Genomic DNA, 18,874 nt, shown 5'->3' on the forward strand with positions numbered 1-18,874 from the left:
TTTGGCCCCTCCCATAGGTGGTGAGCCCATGGGAAGGGGGACCCACGTATCCTCTTCGGTCTGTGCCCGGCCACCAGGCGCTCGCCAACGTGCTCCACCTCCAGGCCTGGCTCCAGAGTGGGGCCTCAGTGACCCGCGTCCGGGCGAGGGAACACTGTGTCCAATATTTATATTCATCATAAGGGGTCTTTGGGCTGCACTTCGTCTGGCCCCTCACCTAGGACCTGTCTGCCTTGGGTGACCCTACTAGGGGCATGAAGCCCCTGACAGCATAGCTCCTAGGATCAATGTGACCTGTGCTGGCTAAATGAGTCAGAATGTGGACAAGCTGCAGAGCAAAACAGAAAAATAGGGATTTTTGCCATAACTGAGATTTGAATTAGAGACACCATCTAGCCATCCCAGTAACTAAAATAGCATATTATCTTCCAAATTCATCTTTAAATTAATGTTTTCTAGTCTTCAGAAATAATCACCTGTCTTTTTGAAATTGACCATTTTTCTCCGTTGGCTGCCATAGCACTGGGAAATCCCTTGCTATATGTAGAAAAATGGGGTTTTGTTCTTTCCTTTAGTGTCTTTTTAGTTGTTGTTTTTTTTGTTTGTTTTTTGTTCCTCCAGATTTGTTCTTTTTGTGCCCCTGTTTCTGTTCCTCCCTCAGATGTTTGATTAGCCTCATGTGCGCTCTGTTTTGTTCATGAGTTCCCTGCCCTTTAAGTATGCTTCTCTGTGTTTTTATTTTTGGAAGTTCATTGATGCATGTTGCTCTGTTCCCTGACATTGGACGAGAAGGTCTGGCTCACATTCTCCGCTATAATTCATCCCAAAGGTATTCTAGCGGGTTGAGGTTAGGACTCTGTGCAGGCCAGTCAAGTTCTTCCACACCAAATTCGCTCATCCAAGTCATTGTGGACCTTGCTTTGTGCACTGGTGCGCAATCATGTTGGAACAGGAAGGGGCCATCCCCAAACTGTCAGAAACTGGTGTCAGTGCTCTCTGCTGGTTCGCCTCGCTGCCTTTCTGGGTGGAGTTTGCATATTCTCCCTGTGCACACGTGGATTTACTTCGGGTGCAGGGTGTCCCCCACCTCTCACACAGTGACTGCTGGAGATGGACACCAGCGTCCCACAACTTGAAAAGGAGAAGCGGGTAAAAGAAAATGACTGAATGGATGGATGGATAGAAGTGAGGTTTTGTCTTTAATTTAAGAGCCCATTTGTGTAAAAAATTCTCTCGTCCTCTGTGCATCGCATACTTGCCAACCATCCCGCTTTGGGCGGGACAGTCCCGCATTTAGCCCCCCCGTCCCTTGTCCCGCATCACCCTGTGCGGAACAGCCAAAAGTCCTGCATTTGGCCCTCACACGCCACACTTTGTATTTCTCACGCAAAAAAATCCACACACGCACACAGCCTTTTTGTCACTTTATCGCTATATTCAGCGAGTTTTCAGATCCCACAGAGAAGGAATGAAGGAGACAGACATGAGGTCGGTGATCAGCTGCTGTAGAGGAGAGCAGAGATGATATCAGGTAGGAATAATTCAGCTAGTGAGGCCACAAAAACCTTGATGCCCAGGAGGGTTTGGATTTCTGCTGCATTTGTGTGCAAAGCTGCTGATCCCGTCCTGGATTACAAAGCGGGATGTAAATATAATGTAAATATAATTTTGAATATATTGTTTTTTCACTGACTCTGTAGTGCTAATATAAATCCCTGTGGTTCCAATTCTGAATAAAAGAGGAGAGTTGAATGTAAAACCGGCAATTCCATGACACAAAACTGTCTTTTGGTGTGGTGCCTGCTTCACGCTATGTTGTCCCACATTGACATTCCCAAATGTTGGCAAGTATGGCATCGTACTGGCAAGACCCCCTCCTGATGTAAAAAAAAAGTAACAAATTAACTTACTAAAGGTAAAAAGGTAATGACTGACTTTTTACTTTTACCTGAGTAGATTTTAACACAAGTAACTTTATTTGCACTTGAATAAAATTTCAACAGAGTAATTGTACTTTTATTTGAGTAGGATGTTTTAGTACTCTGTCCACCCCTGCTGAAATTACACACACTTTAATGTGTGTGAGGGAAGGTTTTGTCAGATGATGTGCTTAAGTAAAATGAAAATTCCAACACTACTTGGCTTTGAAAGTGACTGAAATTAAAATCTAAGTGTTAATTAAAAAACACAGCAGAGTGACTATGTTTCACTCTTACAATGCAGTCTTTACAAAATACAGAGGATTCTGCTTTATTTGGTGACATATTACAAATTTAGTATACTGTAGTAATATTGTACCCGTGCAATCAATCATCCTTTAACTGTTTTAAGCAGGACTGGCGATATTGTTAGTTTAAATTGTAAATGACTACCTTTTCCCCTCGTTGAATCTCTGACTCTGGTGGTCTTTTCTGTTCTCCTGGTCCTACTTGTCCTGGAGGACCAGGAGGTCCTGGCAAGCCTGGTTCACCCTGTAAAAAAGAAGATAGTTTAAACTGACTGGTGAATATTTGTTGTGGTTAGGAGTAAAAAATAAAATTTCTAGTTGCATTGTACCTTTTCTCCTTTGCGTCCTTCAAAGTTTAAACCCATGTTTCCCTGTTGAAGTAAATTAAAGTGAAGTTAGAGCACCAAATCTTGGTGGATGATATTGTAGTCAAATTATCATATATACCCTTGTTCTTGTTTAGTTTTTCCTTTCTTTTTTAACTGTTTGATTTTACCTTAGGTCCAGGAGGACCGGGAGGACCTGGAGGACCCTGAAAAAATACAATATACCTTCATAACTTCAATCCAACGCATGTATTAATATGTATTATTGCACCAAGTTTCCCTTTTTTACCTCATATCCTCTGAGTCCTGGGGGGCCGGTTGGACCTTGGAGTCCTGGAAGTCCAGGACGACCCTGTTAGAAGAATACAAAATGAAAAAGCTTTAAGTTTTTATGATTATTTAAAATACATTTACTAGTTGTCTACATTTTAATTTCTATTGTCAATTTCTTTATTTATTGTCAATTTAGTTTCAATCTCACAGCTCTGTGTTTCCCCTTTAACCAAAAAAAGGTAACAGTGATAAACAGGTATAAATTTAGACATTTGTTGTTTTATATTTGACAAGTTTTGAAGAAATAAAAACACATTTCTGATACATTCATAAACATAATACAAGTAATATGTTTTCTCTGAAGTTAACATACAGATAAATAGCGTATTTTCTAGTTTAAATTAGAATTTTTGAAATCTCTGACATCTTCATGAAATGATAAAATGAGATAATGAAATCATTCACTCACAGGGGCTCCCGGTAATCCAGGCAGTCCCACTGCTCCTTTTTCTCCAAAACGATTTGTGGAAATCACATCACCTGGGTCGCCCTGAAGAGGAGAAAACAAACCTAAATAGAAACTGTATACACTGTGACAGTATGCCACTGTGGATACAATAAGCTGAGACATCTCTATGATTTCTAAAACCATCTTAGAAAACAGGAAATATTTCTAGCCTTTGTTTACAACTAAATTCAGTTATGATTAGTTATGGAAATTCTGTCATTAGATTTTGGAATTTCTCAACACAGTTCCTTTGCATAAAATCTTAGCCACAACTTTTGCTTAACACTCTCCACCACTCGATTTCTTAACGAAAATTACTCTATTTTTGTCAACACTTGGTTCTCAGGTTTTAGTCGTTGTTTCTTTTCAGAAGAAAGAAGAACTTTACATTTTTGCTTTAGGTGGCTTTGTTATCTCACCTGACTCTGTTTACATACTGGGGTTATTTTACATCATTGATAGCTGTCACATGCCAGGACTGTCCAAAGTGTACTCATCAATGGTTGAATGTAAACAAACTCCTTGTAATCAAAAAGACTCAGCTGATTTTTCTCATTTATTACAAATAACTCAGGAGACCTTTGGAAGTGAATGATGAATATTTAGTGATTATTTAAATCATAGATGATACGCATATACAAAAAAATTAAATCAAAAACAAAAAATCACATTTTGACAGTTGTATGTCTATAACAACCACCACAGGTGTTTTTAATTTATTCTGTTTCTGCCTCAAGTCAAATGGGAAGATAGGATGTAACTAAATGCTGCATGGAATCAGATGACAAAATTTAAATCAGACCAGCCTACACAAAATTAAATAATTATAAAGATAAGCAATTTAAAGTTTTGTTGTTTAAAAGTACAAAAGTTCAGCTTTGAGCTTCCTGTTTTCTTATGACTGTCTGAAAACAGGTGAAATGAGGACACCTGCTGCTCACAAGAGGGTATTACAACTCAATAATATTTAGTGCCTAGATTTTTTTAAAGCCAATAAAGTCAAGAATGGGGCTTCTAACTGGTATTGTATTGTATACATTATTAAATAAACTTCAGAAGAGAATTAGCTAAATGTTTGTTCTCAAAATACATAAAATACCTAATGTGGGGAGTAAAGCAGATTATCTTCTGAGTTTATTTGAATTTTCCAAAAATGACAGTTAAATAAAAGACTGTTAGTTTTTAACTGCTTTGTTTTGCTCTTACCTTTTCACCTGGAAGACCAGGTGGACCCTATAAAGAAGAAGAAGAAAAAAAGACAAGTTTAATGAAGCACAACAGAAGCAGAAGCTAAGAATCTGGTTAATGATGAGACTCATGGTTCTTTTCTGGGATCGAGATCATTTGCCATTGGTCCAGATTCAAGAAAAGAGTTGGAATTCCCATCACTAGTCAGGTTGAATCACTGCTTTGTTTTGGAAGATTACCAACTTAATGAAAGACCTTAAACTGGATTCATTAGATGGTAAAGCTAGTATTTAATTGAGGTGTGATTGTTGGCAACAAATTGCAAACACTATTTGCTTTCGAAAAATGTCTTGAAATGATTGTAAGGGCTTCTTTCTTTCTTGCACGAGTCACAGGGCCTTATGTTCATGTCAGGAATTTTAAACATGATAAAAAATTAATGCAAACAATTTTCTTTCAAAACCGTCAGACTCATCTGTAACAATTCTCAGTTTAGTTTCCAGAATTCTGTAGTGTCAGAGCAGTATCTTTTTGCTGATATATATGCGAACTCCCAACAGATTTAGGTGCAAATTTCACTAGAGGTTTGTGCCAATGTGTTGTTAATTGTGATTCCAAGTGAAAATTTGCTTATTTTCTTGCAATTTATGGTCTCCAACAAGTACCTATTGTCGCGGCCCCATGAAATAATACCTTAAGGAAAGGAGCTTTAGCACTTATTTTATTTTCTCCTTTAGGACAGGATACAGTAAACTGTTGCTTTTTTGTCCTTCTGAAAAGTTCCTCTGACGATGGCTCACCGGTAGACCTTGCTGTCCAGATATTCCTGGACTTCCTGGAAAACCCTGTTCACCCTGAAGAAGAAAGAAATCAAGGTTTGTTTTACTGTGAGAATATAAATTTGTTTTAGTGTATCAAACTTTGTTTAATACTTCAAAGAATGTCAGAAATTTGTTAGTATCACTCAATGAAGAAATTAAAAGCTTTGTGTTCTTTTATGCCTTTTGTTTCTAAAGATTTGTATTTTTTATGGGAGTTACTTTTGTCCCGTTGCAACCCGGCACTCCCCTCAAGCCTGGAGGACCATCTTGTCCTGGTAGACCCTGACAGGAGGTAAACAGGAAGTTTGAACAAAAACTCAGTTGCTGACCAAATAACTGAGACTGTTGAAAACTCACAGGTTGGCCTGGCAATCCAGGAAATCCTGGCAATCCAGGAGGTCCCTATTAAAAGGAAACAATACAGATAAGTAATTTAAAGTTTAATTTGTAAAAACACAAAAACCAGCTTAATTTCCTGTTTCATCATGAACGTTTGAAATAAATTAAAATGGGGACACTCCGGTTTCCTCCCACAGACCAAAAACATGCATGTTAGGTTAATTGATGACTCTAAAAATTGTCTCTCGGTGTGAGTGGTTGTTTGTCTCGTTTGTCTATATGTGGCCCTGCGATGGACTTGCGACCTGTCCAGGGTGTCCCCCGCCTCTCGCACAGTGACTGCTGGAGATAGGCACCAGCTCCCTGCGACCCGGAATGGAGAAGTGGGTAAAGAAAATGGATGGATGGATAAAATGAGGACAACTGCTGGCCACAGGAGGGTATTACAACTTAAGATCATTCAAAGATGATAGTAATATTTGGAAAAGTGATCTGATGAACCAATAAAGAAACAAAAAACTAAAGAATTTTTTTCAATACATAAACTGTATTAAGGTTAGGATAAAATAGATTTTAAAAAATGGAAATTTGCCTTTCATTCCTGTATTATTGAATTTCTAAACACCTGAGATTACATGTTTTAGGGCAAATTTCCTTTTAATGAAAATCTGATATACTCACTCTTATTCCCTTTGGTCCAAATAGTCCTTGAGGTCCATCGCTTCCCTGAAAGGCAGAGAAAGACAAAAACAGAAGACAGTAATAACATATTATGATGAATCCCTCTTGACGACTGTTACTTGTGTGAATAACAAAAAGGTCCAAAGAAATTGGAAGGTAATTTAATTCACAGGGTTGTTAGGTTCTTTGTTACTCTAATCCACAGAAGGGGGTGGAGGAAGAGAAAGTGAGTCTGTGTGTCAGTTCAGCTCACATAAATCAAGCAACTCACTAAAGTTTTCAAATTAATGTTTTCATTATCTCATTTAAATTGTTGATTCAGTTGTTTTAGTTCTTTGAGATTTAACTGCTCCCTTTAATACAGTTGATCACAGTATTCTTTTGTCAAGACTTGAACATGTTGGTCTCAAAAGGTTCAGGTTTATCATGGTTTAAATCTTATTTGTCTTACATGTCTTTTGTTTTTTGTATCTATGGAATACTCTTCTTTCTCTGTGCCTCTTGAGGTACACCTTGTGGTGTACCTTAAAAGTCCATTTTGGGCCCTATTCTGTTTTCCCTATATATGCTGCATTTGGGTTCAATTTTCAGAAAGTATAACATTTCCTTTCACTGCTATGCTGATGACATCTAAATTTATTTCCCTTTTAAAATGAATGGCTCTGTCCCACTGCAGCCTTTGTTTAACTGTCTACAAGATGTCAAAGACTGATTAATAAAGAACTGTTTGACCCTGAATGAAAACAAGACTGAAGTTATTATCATTGAAGATCCTACCGCTCTCAAATCAGCCACTAAGGAGCACAAGGTGAGGCTTGTGTCTGGAGGGGCATTCGGCGTAAACTGCCATAACTAACATGCGAGTTCATTCAAGTGACACCAAACTGGATCAGTCAAGTCCTGGGTTAACAGCAACCACCACCGGTGCTGTTAAAAAACAGGGTGTAGGCGGAAACTGTGCTACTGCTAGTCGAAGAGCACGAGGAGAGAAACATGCCAGCAAGGTTGGACGATATGTAAAACTTTTTCAACCGATATTTGTCAGTCCAACAAATGAGCAATATATTGGTGCAGGTGACGTCTGGACTCTTTTTGTGATCTGAAATGGCACTAAAATATTTGTGCATACCGGCGACAAGCACACCTTTGGAACGTGTCTTTAGCACTGCTGATAATGTCGTTAACAACCTGCGCACCCTGCTGAAACCCGAGAAGGTAAACATGCTTGTTTTCTTGTCAAATAATTTATAAGCTCTTTCTGGAAGAATTAGTTTCCCTTTATCTTCTTGTTCTGATTCTGAGATATTGTATTTTTAGGAAATATTCAGGCATTTATTTATTTTGTTTGTGCCAAATCGCTCAGTAGAAGACTAAAAACAGCGGCAAAGATTTTTTTTCATGGAAGCGCACATGTTCTCTGCTGGAGGAGTTCATTTGTTTTGCTTCGTTTTAGTTTAAATTTATATTTATCATTTCTCATTTATACTGCTTTATACAGTTATACTGTTTTTTTTTAAAAGCCAGTCTCGGTTTTCCTTTTCACCACTGTGATTATTGTTCAAATAAATGTTTTCTGAACATATGATACTCTTTCTTTTTGCTATAAGTTTGAGTGAATAAATCGGCGCTACACTTGGTGGCACACAGGGTAGGGTAGACTGGGGGGGAGGGGGGTATGCAAAAAAAAAAAGTTCTTGAAAAAAACGACCATTGAATGGCTCAGCCTAGAGGTAGTTGGAGTGAGGACAGAGGATGCAGAAGACTGAGTTAGATGGAGAAGGATGACTCACTGTGGCGACCCCTTAAAAGGGAACAGCTGAAAGAAAAAGAACAAGAGGATGGAAATCATACCCCTCTTAATGAGTTAACTGATATCCTTGCTCCTCTTGCTCCTCATTGTTCCTCTACTGTCAGACATCTTGGAGTGTTTTCAGACAGTACTTTTAAATTTGAGAAGCAACTAGCTACAGTTGTCAAAAACAATTTTTATCAGTTATGTCAAATTGCCAAAGCAAATCTTACATTCCTCCAAAAGACCTCAAAAAGGTTGTCCCTGACTTACTCTCTACATCAACCACTATTGCAATTCCCTATACTTTGGTCTTGAACAGTTGTCTCACTATCGCCTGCAGTAGGAACAAAATGGTGCAGTATGTCTTTTACAGGTGCCAGAAGGTATGATCACATCACCCCAGTTTTAGCAGATTTACACTGGGTGTCTGTTCAAGATTCTTTTACTCACTTTTAAAATTTTAAATAGTTTGGCACACAGTTGTTTAACTGAAGTTCTTGACTTTTGTCATTCTAAAAGAGCACTGAGATCTTCCAGTCAGTGTCATGATTTCTTGTATTTTTGAGTTTATTCTTAGTTTTGGTTCTTGTTTCATGGGTTGCTTTTCTGTTTAAGTTTACTTTGTCTTCGTACTTCTGTCAGTATTCACCTCACCTCTGTCTGCACTTGGTTAATTGTCACGCCCATCTCCACCTGCTGTAATCTCTCACCTGTGCCCACTTTCCATAATCATCCTCTGCTTTAAAACCTGGTCTGCTTCTCCACTTCCCCGCCGGTTCATTGTTGGTGTTTTGTCCCTGGTTCCACCTTGCCTTATCTTGCCTCGTCTTTGAATTTTTGTTACAGTTTGTTTTGCTGCCACGTCAGCCTTTTGTTTTCTTGTTTTGTTATTTTATAAATAAATCATTCAGTTCCTTTAATCATGAGTCTGTGTATTGGGTTCGCCACGCTTTGATAGTCAGATGCTCTTAGTGCAGCAGAGGGCTAAGTTAAAGTGCAAAGGAGATTGGACTTTGGCGGATGCAACCCCCAGACTCTGAAACAACCTGCCCCATGCAGTTCATTCTGCAGAGTCTATACAATCTTTTAAATCCTGACTGAAAACTCACTTTTTTACATTGGCTTATTTTAATCCAACTTCCATTTGAGTTCCATGAGATCTGTTAGGCTAAATGCTAATGTTAGCATGTACATAAACAAAAATAATTATTGTTACCAATCCACTTCCAAAAAACAACCAAACAACCAAACAAAAAATATATATTTTTAGTCCCTGTTTGGACATCCTGTAAGCAGCTTTTCTTCTATGCTTTTTATTTTACTTTTTCATATACAATTCTTCTTCTCTTGTTTAGTTGTAGTGCCATTTCAAATCAAAATCAATTATGAATGATGGAAGATTTGAAAAATATCCAGAGATATGTGCCCTAAAATTTTGTCATTATAAGCACAATGGCAAAACAAATATTGCCTGACAACCCATTGCTGAAGAGATTGGCTATTCTGCTATAACAACGACAAAAAACAACAACAACTTTTTGGCTAATACTGTAAAGCCAATATGTGTTGTTACAGCGAATTTCAGCTTCATTCAATATGTTTCCGTGGAGTCAAGGGGCATGCTTTCAATGACACTCCATTAGGCAGCCTTCGTAGTGGGTTTTCACTTTAAAAAAGCAGCCCCTACAATAAATAGCCACAAATAAGTCATGTAATAAAAAATGAATTTTCCTCCTAAACCAAAAAGTTCACAAAGACAATTTCTAACAAAATTGATGTTTATTTTGTTTGGATGTTTTTGGTCAAAGTTGGTGAATTCTTCCGCCATCACCAAGGCGGCTCTAGCCTTGGCAGAACCTCTATTCCCCCGTTAATGCCTGAGGCTTGGACAAACTGAACTCACCTTCTCCCCTCGAGGTCCGATGGGTCCTTCAGGTCCAGGGAACCCTGGAACGCCTGGCTGTCCAGTGAGACCTGGTAATCCCCTCTCACCCTGCAAGTCATGACAGACATAAAACAGTGGGAAAATCAACATTAGTTTTAAATGACTCTTGCTTTTATTTATGACTTAAACTGAAATCTAAATAGTAATTTCCAAAGTTTGATATTGATTTTAAAACTTATCTCTAAACAAATCTGTTTTTTGGTTTTGAGAAGTTATTGCAGTTAGGGACCGGGGTAAACTTGGCATGGAATTCATACCAAAATTAAATATATGAAGGACTGGTGTAATTATTCTTTAAAGGTTGCAAAATTAGATTAAATACTAAATTCACATTAGTGTGGCCATTATCTAAGAGCATACAACCCCTGGCAAAAATTCTGGAATCACCAGTCTCTGAGGATGTTCCTTCAGTTGTTTAATTTTGTAGAAAAAAAGCAGATCACAGACATGACAAAAAACTAAAGGCATTTCAAATGGCAACTTTCTGGCTATAAGAAACACTAAAAGAAATCACGAAGAAATCAGAAAACAGTTTTATAAATTAGGCCCCGGATAATAGGAAACACAGTTGAACTGTGTTCGTTTGATTCAAGCTGTTTGGTTCAGAACATTTACCAGTTCACAGGGTTTTTTTCAATTGATTATTTGTTCACTCAACTAAATAAACATTATAAGTTTGAAGTTAACTTGATTTATCATGACAGTTATAGCTAATTGAAAAGATGACCATAACTTAGTACTCAAAATATTTGTTAGGGATGTCTCTCAGCCACTATCAGGCCAAAGTTTTGCTCACTAGCTGTAAAACTGACTAACAAATCACGTGGGATCTTTGTCTAAACATTTAATATTATTAACTGTTGGAATCACCTCTGTCAGTTAGCAAATTATTTTATAAACCAGACAACAGATTTGAATTAAATGCACAGAATATAATAATTGGATTTACATCTACAACTGAAGTCAACTCATTTAAGATGGCTGCCAAAGCTAATCAACCAAAGCAAAAACAAAAATAGCTGTAACTCAGTTAATGTTACAGCTATTAAGCTCAAATTTGATGTGGTTGTAGCTGATACTGAGTCCCAAGTCATACTCTGAGTACTAACGAAATGGGTGATATTATGTGAGATTGCACATAATGCTATTTCCAAGCATTAACTAAAACATCTACAACCCTGTCATTTGTGAAGATAATGTAATCTTAGTTTTAATCTCTGACATGGAAGGTGGTGAACAATATCCATTCCTTCAAAAAAATACTAGGCCCTTAATTGTCTCAAGCTTTGATTTGCAACTAATGGTTATGCACTTTTAAGTAATTATTTATGTCATTAACTAAGGGCAGCACAATGGTGCAATGGTTAGAGCTCATAGAAATAGTAATTAGAATGTTTCCTTATAAAATAAATTATTTATATAGCATTTCATATTACTAAAATACAATAAATTCAACATTTGTTTACCTTTGCTCCTTTTACTCCAGTGCAGTCACATCTGGAACCTCCACATCCATGGCAAGCCTAACCAGGAACAAGAGAAAACAAGAAATAAGTCAACATGAAGACATAGCTGGAAAGGCTGTATAACATGAGATGTACATTTCAGACCAGGTAAAATCAAAACGGATATTGCAATATTAAAAAATGAAAAAGAAAAATCTATCATTACAGAATATTGATAATGGTCAGTTTGGAGGAAAATGTGCAAAAAAGTTTGAAACTGAAAATGTGGCTCTAAAATCCAGGCAAATTGTGCTTTGGGTTGAAGCTGCAATGTCCCCACCAGAGGGCACTATTACATCACAATGCTGGCGTTTTTTCCCCACAGATGAGGATTCCCCAGCAGGTTTGTTTGATGATGGGAGGAGAAGATCAAGGTTGTTGAGGCTCAAACATTCTGTCAATATTGAGAAAAAATTAAATCATTCCTTTTCACCTTACTTGATTCAGAAAATGAAAAAACGTGAAACCTGTAAATGAAAGAAAAGCTGAAAGGATGGGGAGTGGAGGTGGGAGTGCCAAGCTGTTGATTAATATTTTCCATGTAGTTGACAGAGCAAATGTCCCACAGGAGCATCAGCTGTGTAGACAGGTTGTGAGAAAGAGGCGGAGGGAGTGCATTAGTCATAGGAGTTTGTAACTATTTGTAACAAGTTTGTGCATATTTGTGATGGCAGATTTTCATTGTGCCACTGTTTGACTGGTAAAACGTCTGACTAATTTTCAGATCTGTACTTCTCAAAAAATAAAACTTTTGTGTAAGGCAAAACCTCCTCATCTCATAATCTGTACTTACTAATTATAGAAAACAGAAAAAGTAGAAAAATCTCATCACAAGATAAGATCAGAAAATTATTTTTTCAAATCCTTTTTCTTATAGACTGACAAGAGTGTGTTTAAGGTAAATAACCTGAAAACAACACAACAACAACAAAACAGTAATCCAACTGTAAAACATTTTGGTATTTTATTTGAACTTCAAATTTACAGTAATTTACCTGCAGCTGCGGTTGTCAGAATTTTATCGTAAAATATATAATTATTTTTTGGTAAAATATTAACATACAGTACATTAGTCAATGGTAATAATGTTAAAACAACAAAAATACTGTAACTCTTATAAGCATCTTTAAGTCAAAAAACAAACAAATAATATTTTTTTAAAAATGCAACTCAAAACATATTTATTCAAAACCTCAAATTTACAGTAATTTACAGGACACTGTGCTTATCAGATGTTTTAGGTAAAAAACTACGATGACAATGTGCGAGCAAATAAATTAACAGGAAACAGTTAAAAGGAACAACAGAAATGACAAATAAGTGTCCAAAAACCTCTTTAGAATCATTGCAACAGCTATTTTCTGTTTTTGAATCAATCAGAATCACTAAAAGCAAAAGCAGTAGCAAATTGTCTGTAAATATGAGTGTTTGTTTTATTTTCTAAATCTATCAAATGATTTAAACTCATAAATTGTAAGAATAACTACTAAATGTTTTGGGTTAAATTGATTATTTTAGTTAGAGCTGCACAATCATTTTCAAACTGATTACCATCAGTTTTGTTGTGTGCAATTTTCTGATGCAAAGGACTGCTTGGAATGCAATAAATAAACTGTTCTAGTCTAAGTGCCATAGATTTGTTCACTGTGTATTTGGCCAGTGCATAAACTGTGTCTTTAGTTTAGTCTTATGTTGGTTTGTTATTTATAATTCTTATTTACCGCATGTGGCATATGCATGTGGAAAGCATACGTTTATACAGTGAGTGAACATCACATCTGACAACTTCACAAGTAATAAACCAGATGTTAACCACAATTTATGCACCGTTTCTTTTTCTTTGCAGATTTTATGTCTGTCCCCTGCAGCTTATCTATCCTCCTGTGCAGTTTGGTAGTTAAATTATGACAGAATTTGCAATCAGGGTTGACATTTTAATTCCCATCTTAGATTTTAACATGTCGCTGTCAGGACTTCTGGGTAATGAGCATGTGTTGGTGTCTCATATGTGTGTGTGCATCTGTATAGAAATGTTTTTACAAGCCTTAGATCAAATTACTCTCCGGTCTGCTTCAGCTCAATGCAGCCTGCTCTCCCACGCCCAAGCCTGCAGCTCTCACTATTATCACCGCTTCACCTCTCTTTTCCTGTCTTCTTTAGGCTCATCTCTGTTTTTTTTAGTCCTATTCAACCAGTAAAGCTTGATGGGGCTGACTTGTACCAAACAAAACAGCTCCAAAACATTGATCGATGCACACAGACAGCCTGGATATTTTTATATAATTCAGTTAAAGTCGCAAGATTGGTACATTAGGTATAGACTTTGTTAAAAGATAAATGAGCTGCAATTTAATAGAACAATTGTCTGTTTTTGTTGTCCACTCATTGGGCATTTCGCTACAAGGCATTTTCAGCACAAATGACATTTCCATGTCAAAATGAAGTGTAAGAAATGACTGTGCTTAGCTTTAGACCTTAAAAGGACACCTGCACATTAATCTATCGGAATCAGAATCGCCTTTATTGTCATTATAAATTGCATTACAATGAAATTTGGTTTGCTGCTCCAAGGTGCTTGTTTTAAGACACAATAAAATAACAAGAGGAGGGTAGACCATACAATAAATATACAAGTTGAAAATCAAATAAAGACAAGTATGTACAGAAGTTTCTGTATATTTAAATGAGGAATGGGGAATTTTGCAGACAGTTTCTGTGTATACAAATGAAGAGTAGGAATTTTACAGTTTATTTTCTTCATAGATTGTAATATTGCACATATGAAATATTCCTCAAAGTATGTGACTTGAGATGTATTGCACACATTTGGTATTGCACATAGTTTTAGGGATCTAATTTTTGTTGCCAACATCCTTTCTTATTATTATTCAGTTCTCTGATGGCTCTAGGGAAAAAGCTGTCCCTGAGCCTATTTGACCGGGTTTTGAGTGACCCGTACCGTCGACCCGAGGGTAGCAGGTTAAATAGGTGGTTGCTGGGGTGGGATGGGTCCCTGATGATACTGGCAGCTCTGCTTAGGTAGCGAGAGGTGGCAGTGTCCTCCAGACTGGGCAGGGAGCAGCCAGTGATCCGCTGGGCAGTGCTGATCACCCTCTGCAGCGCTTTTCTGTCTGCTGCTGAGCATCCTCCGTACCATGCTGTGATGCTCTCAATGGTTGCTCTGTAGAACAGCACCAGCAGCTTCTGAGCTTCTGTGCTTTCTTCACCATCATTGTTGTGTTTGCAGACCAGGAAAGACTGTCCGTGATCTGCACACCCAGGAGCTTGATGGAGCTGACTCTTTCCACACAGACTCCGTTTATGTAGAGTGGTGCTGGTTCAGCCCTGCTCTTCCTGAAGTCCAGAATTATTTCTTTTGTTTTGTGGTGTTTAGTGGCAGGTTGTTTGCAGAGGACCACCCTGTCAGTCTGTGTACCTCATCTCTGTAATCAGACTCATCTCCCCCTGAGGTGAGCCCCACCACGGTGGTATCATCTGCAAACTTTATGACTGTGTTGGAGGGATGGATCGGAGAGCAGTCGTAGGTGTAGAGGGTGAACAGCAGGGGGCGCAGTACACAGCCTTGAGGGGAGCCGGTGCTGAGTGTGATAGTGGAGGAGAGGTGGGGGCCTGGTTTCACAGACTGTGGGCGGTCTGTGAGGAAGTTCTGTATCCACTGGCAGGTGGGGGTGGAGATGCCTAGAATCTGTAGTTTCTGGACTAGGATCTCTGGGATGATCTGGTTGAATACTGAGCTTAAGTCCAGGAAGAGCATTCTGACGTAGCTCTACCTGTGCTCCAGGTGACTCAGCGCGTTGTGTAGTGTAGTGTTGATGGCGTCTTCCGTGGAGCGATTTTTCCTGTAGGCAAACTGGTGAGGGTCCAGAGTGGGAGGTAGACGGGTTCTGAGGTGTTTCGAAGCACTTCATGACCACTGGCGTAAGTGCAACAGGCCTGTAGTCATTTCTGCTCTCCACTGATCCACTGTTTTTGGGACTGGGATGATGGTGGAGGATTTGAGGCTGGGTGGAATGGTGGCCAGTGACAGGTTGAATATACAGGTGAAAACACCTGCTAGTTGGTCAGCACAGGCTTTTAGTTCTTTCCCAGGCACTCCGTCGGGGCCGGCTGCCTTTCTAGGGTTCACCGCGTTCAGCGCCCATCTCACTTCATGTTCCTGTAGAGTTAGCGTGTTTCTGTTAGAGGGTGGTGGAAGTGGAGATTTTGCTGGTCTTTCTACTTCAAAGCGGGCAAAGAAGCTCCTCTGCCAGTGAGGCATCAGTACATTGACTGGGTTTCAGCATCTGTAGTTTGTGATGTGCTTTATACCCTGCCACATCCTTTTAGGGTCATGCGAAGCAAAGTGGTCCTCTATTTTATTTTTATACGCCGCCTTGGGCTCCCTGATGCCTCTTTTCAGGTCAGCTCTGGCTGCGCTGTACCGTGCCCTGTCCCCCGATTTAAAGGCGGTGTTGCGGCTTTTTAATACTGACCGAATTTCACTGGTCATCCAGGGTTTCTGGTTAAGAAACACCCTGACTTTTTTGTGGATGGTGTCTGTGTCAATGCAGTTCTTGATGTAGGAGAGTACAGTGTCCGTGTACTCCTGCAGGTCATGGCTGGAGAATAAATCCCATTCATTGAGAGAGAAGCAGTCTTGTAGCTGTGTGAAGGCTCCCTCAGGCCAGGTCTGAATGATTTTCTGGTGTGGCTTTGTCTGTCTCAGCAGGGGGGTGCAGGTGGGGATGAGAGACAGACACCAGCGAGGTGGGGGAGGGGGGTAACTCTGTATGCGTGGTTTATGTTTGAATAAACATGGTCCAAAGTATTTTTGCCTCTGGTTGCACACTTCACGTACTGGATGAACTTCGGGAGCACAGTCTTTAGACATGCCTGATTAAAGTCACTGGCAACAATATAGACTCCGTCTGGGTGAGCCAGCAGCTGTTTATTAACACAGGCATGCAGCACGCTGAGGGCTGTGCTAACGTTAGCATGGGGTGGGATGTAAACAGCGAACACAATGACTACTGTCAATTCCCTCGGGAGATAGAAAGGTCTGCATGAGACTGCCAGGACCTCTAAGTCAGGAGAACAGTGAGAGTTTATGATCCTGCTGTTGCCGCACCACTCGCGGTTCACGTAAACACAAAGGCCCCCACCTCTGCTCTTACCAGAGTCTTGTTGGTGAAGCGTGCGACCAGCCAGCTCGACTGCCGCGTCGGGGATCAGCGGGTGTAGCCATGTTTCCATGATAAGAATAACGCTGCAATTTCGCACAAGTCTGTTTGTCACCATCTGTAGCTCCGATTCATCCATCTTCTGGGTGATTGATCTGGCGTTGGAGAGGAAGAGGCTCGGTAATGCCGGTCTGTTTGGTTGTTTACGTAGCCTAGCCTCGGAGCCCGACCGGCATCCGCGCTTTTGTTTCTTCTCCCTCCGCCTCCTCTTGCGCTTGCTGGGCAGGCTGGTGATCCACGGAGACCCCGGTGGTCTCGCTATGTCCTCCAGAATATTGTGTTTCTGATGGAAATCGCTGGTGACCGTCAGATTATACCCCAGACCGATATCTATCAAGTTCTGTTGACTCAGTCTACGGTTTGCTTTACTAAATTCTACGAGTAAACACGAAAAAATAAACAAAAATAAGCACCAGATTGGAGAGCTAAGAGCCGCTGCACCCATGCGCGCCGCCATCTTGAAGTCACCCTTTATTGGATTTGAGTGTTAATGTTTTTAAAGTTACAGGTGAGTTATAAATTACAAAGAAAATTGCATCTGTCAAATGTGAACAAAGCCCAAACTAGTGAAGTTTTTGGATTTGATGGCCAAGACAAAAAGATTACGCTTAAGTCTAAACAGCCTTAAAAAGTAAAAATTATGGTAAATGAGTGTTCGTTCTCAAAACTTTTAATGTGCTATATAAATAAACTGAACTGAACTGAGATGTGCTCAAGGGTAACCTCAGCCATTACAAAGAATGAACTGAAGCAGAATTCATAATCAATGCTCTGGCCCATAATTATCCTGCCAGGTCAGAAAAACAAACAAGCAACCTAAGAATACCAAGTAGGGCTGTGGAATATATTGAAAATGTATTGTTATTGCAATATCAGTATCACAAAGGACTGGTTGGTCTGCAATATATGGCAGGCTATTTTTTTTACAGAGACCAATAACTCATGGCCTGTACCATAATAAAATATTTGGCCAATCAGATGATCCCTCTCTGTCCTTGAAGTCAACACCAAATTTAGATAATAGAGGCCAAAATGATGAAAAGCAAAGACAAAACTTGTGAGCATCGTAATGACAGAAGAGAAGGAGAAGGACAATGTGGGTTTATCACTACTTATATTGTGAACACACTAGGGGAGAGGAAGGAGGGCACGAAGTCCTGGATACAACTGGATTCAACTGAGAGACGTGGAATGTAAGTTGAATTCTCATAGAAGCAGGGAGTTTCAGTGCGCAGAGGATGGGTTAATAATAGAGTTGATGTTGAAGGGGCCAAGGAATCTAGGAGACAGTTTGTGGGTGGTGTCTTTCAGAGGGATATCTATGGAGGATAGCCATACCTTTTGTCCACGTTGGTACTATGGTGATAGGGCTGTGATGTCTGTTTGCCTGTCTTCGGTTTTGATATGCAGTGTGGAGGATCTGCATTAGTTTGTTGCCAAATCCTTCAGCATCTCCAGAGGTGATGTTGAACAGGAGCAGTGACTTCAGACTCCTGATTTGGGAAAAGCGGAGGCTGACAACCCAGAGACGTTTGAAAGGTGATAAACAGGTAGATTAGCGTTTCTCAACGGGGGCGGTACCGCCCCCTGGGGAGCGTTGAGAGGATGACGGGGGGCGCTGGCAGCGATATTTTCAAATAGGGGGCGTTGATATTCTTTTGGGGGGCGTTTGCTTAAAGGTAAAGTTTACACTAAAGATTCACAACAATATCAGTTTAAACTTTGAACTACTTGCAAAAATATTGTGGCCTAAAACATTAAAACCGTCACAGAACTGCAGCTGTATCAATGGTGTTTCTCTTCGGCGCAGATCCGTGCTGCCTTCAGGACAACAGGACATCAGATTATCATTTTTACAATTTGTCCCACATGGCAGTTACTTTGTAAACTTTGAGAAAGGAAAGCTCTGTTTAGTGATATTACCCTTGGAATTATTTATTTCTCTTACATGGGTTAGTTTCTCTGAAGGATACACCGTGAGCGCTTTGTTATCGCAGTGGTTAAACATTTACAAGAGCAATATTCTGTT

General features: G+C 39.4%; 1 protein-coding gene across 1 annotated transcript in view; it reads right to left on the bottom strand.

Moving 5' to 3' along the window:
- Window positions 1–18,874, bottom strand: part of col4a5 (collagen, type IV, alpha 5 (Alport syndrome)) — a 115,569-nt gene that overhangs the window by 54,719 nt on the left and 41,976 nt on the right. The window contains exons 3-14 of the mRNA XM_017436086.3: window positions 11,567–11,623; window positions 10,059–10,148; window positions 6,364–6,408; window positions 5,701–5,745; window positions 5,563–5,625; window positions 5,323–5,376; window positions 4,541–4,567; window positions 3,296–3,376; window positions 2,843–2,905; window positions 2,724–2,759; window positions 2,557–2,598; window positions 2,373–2,471 (exon numbers count right to left, since the gene is read on the bottom strand). Coding sequence (XP_017291575.1) covers window positions 2,373–2,471; window positions 2,557–2,598; window positions 2,724–2,759; window positions 2,843–2,905; window positions 3,296–3,376; window positions 4,541–4,567; window positions 5,323–5,376; window positions 5,563–5,625; window positions 5,701–5,745; window positions 6,364–6,408; window positions 10,059–10,148; window positions 11,567–11,623 — 702 coding nt within the window. The remainder of the gene's footprint in view (window positions 1–2,372; window positions 2,472–2,556; window positions 2,599–2,723; window positions 2,760–2,842; window positions 2,906–3,295; window positions 3,377–4,540; window positions 4,568–5,322; window positions 5,377–5,562; window positions 5,626–5,700; window positions 5,746–6,363; window positions 6,409–10,058; window positions 10,149–11,566; window positions 11,624–18,874) is intronic.

The sequence above is a fragment of the Kryptolebias marmoratus genome, linkage group LG7, assembly GCF_001649575.2.
Source record: "Kryptolebias marmoratus isolate JLee-2015 linkage group LG7, ASM164957v2, whole genome shotgun sequence".
In the NCBI taxonomy this organism is placed as follows: domain Eukaryota; kingdom Metazoa; phylum Chordata; class Actinopteri; order Cyprinodontiformes; family Rivulidae; genus Kryptolebias; species Kryptolebias marmoratus.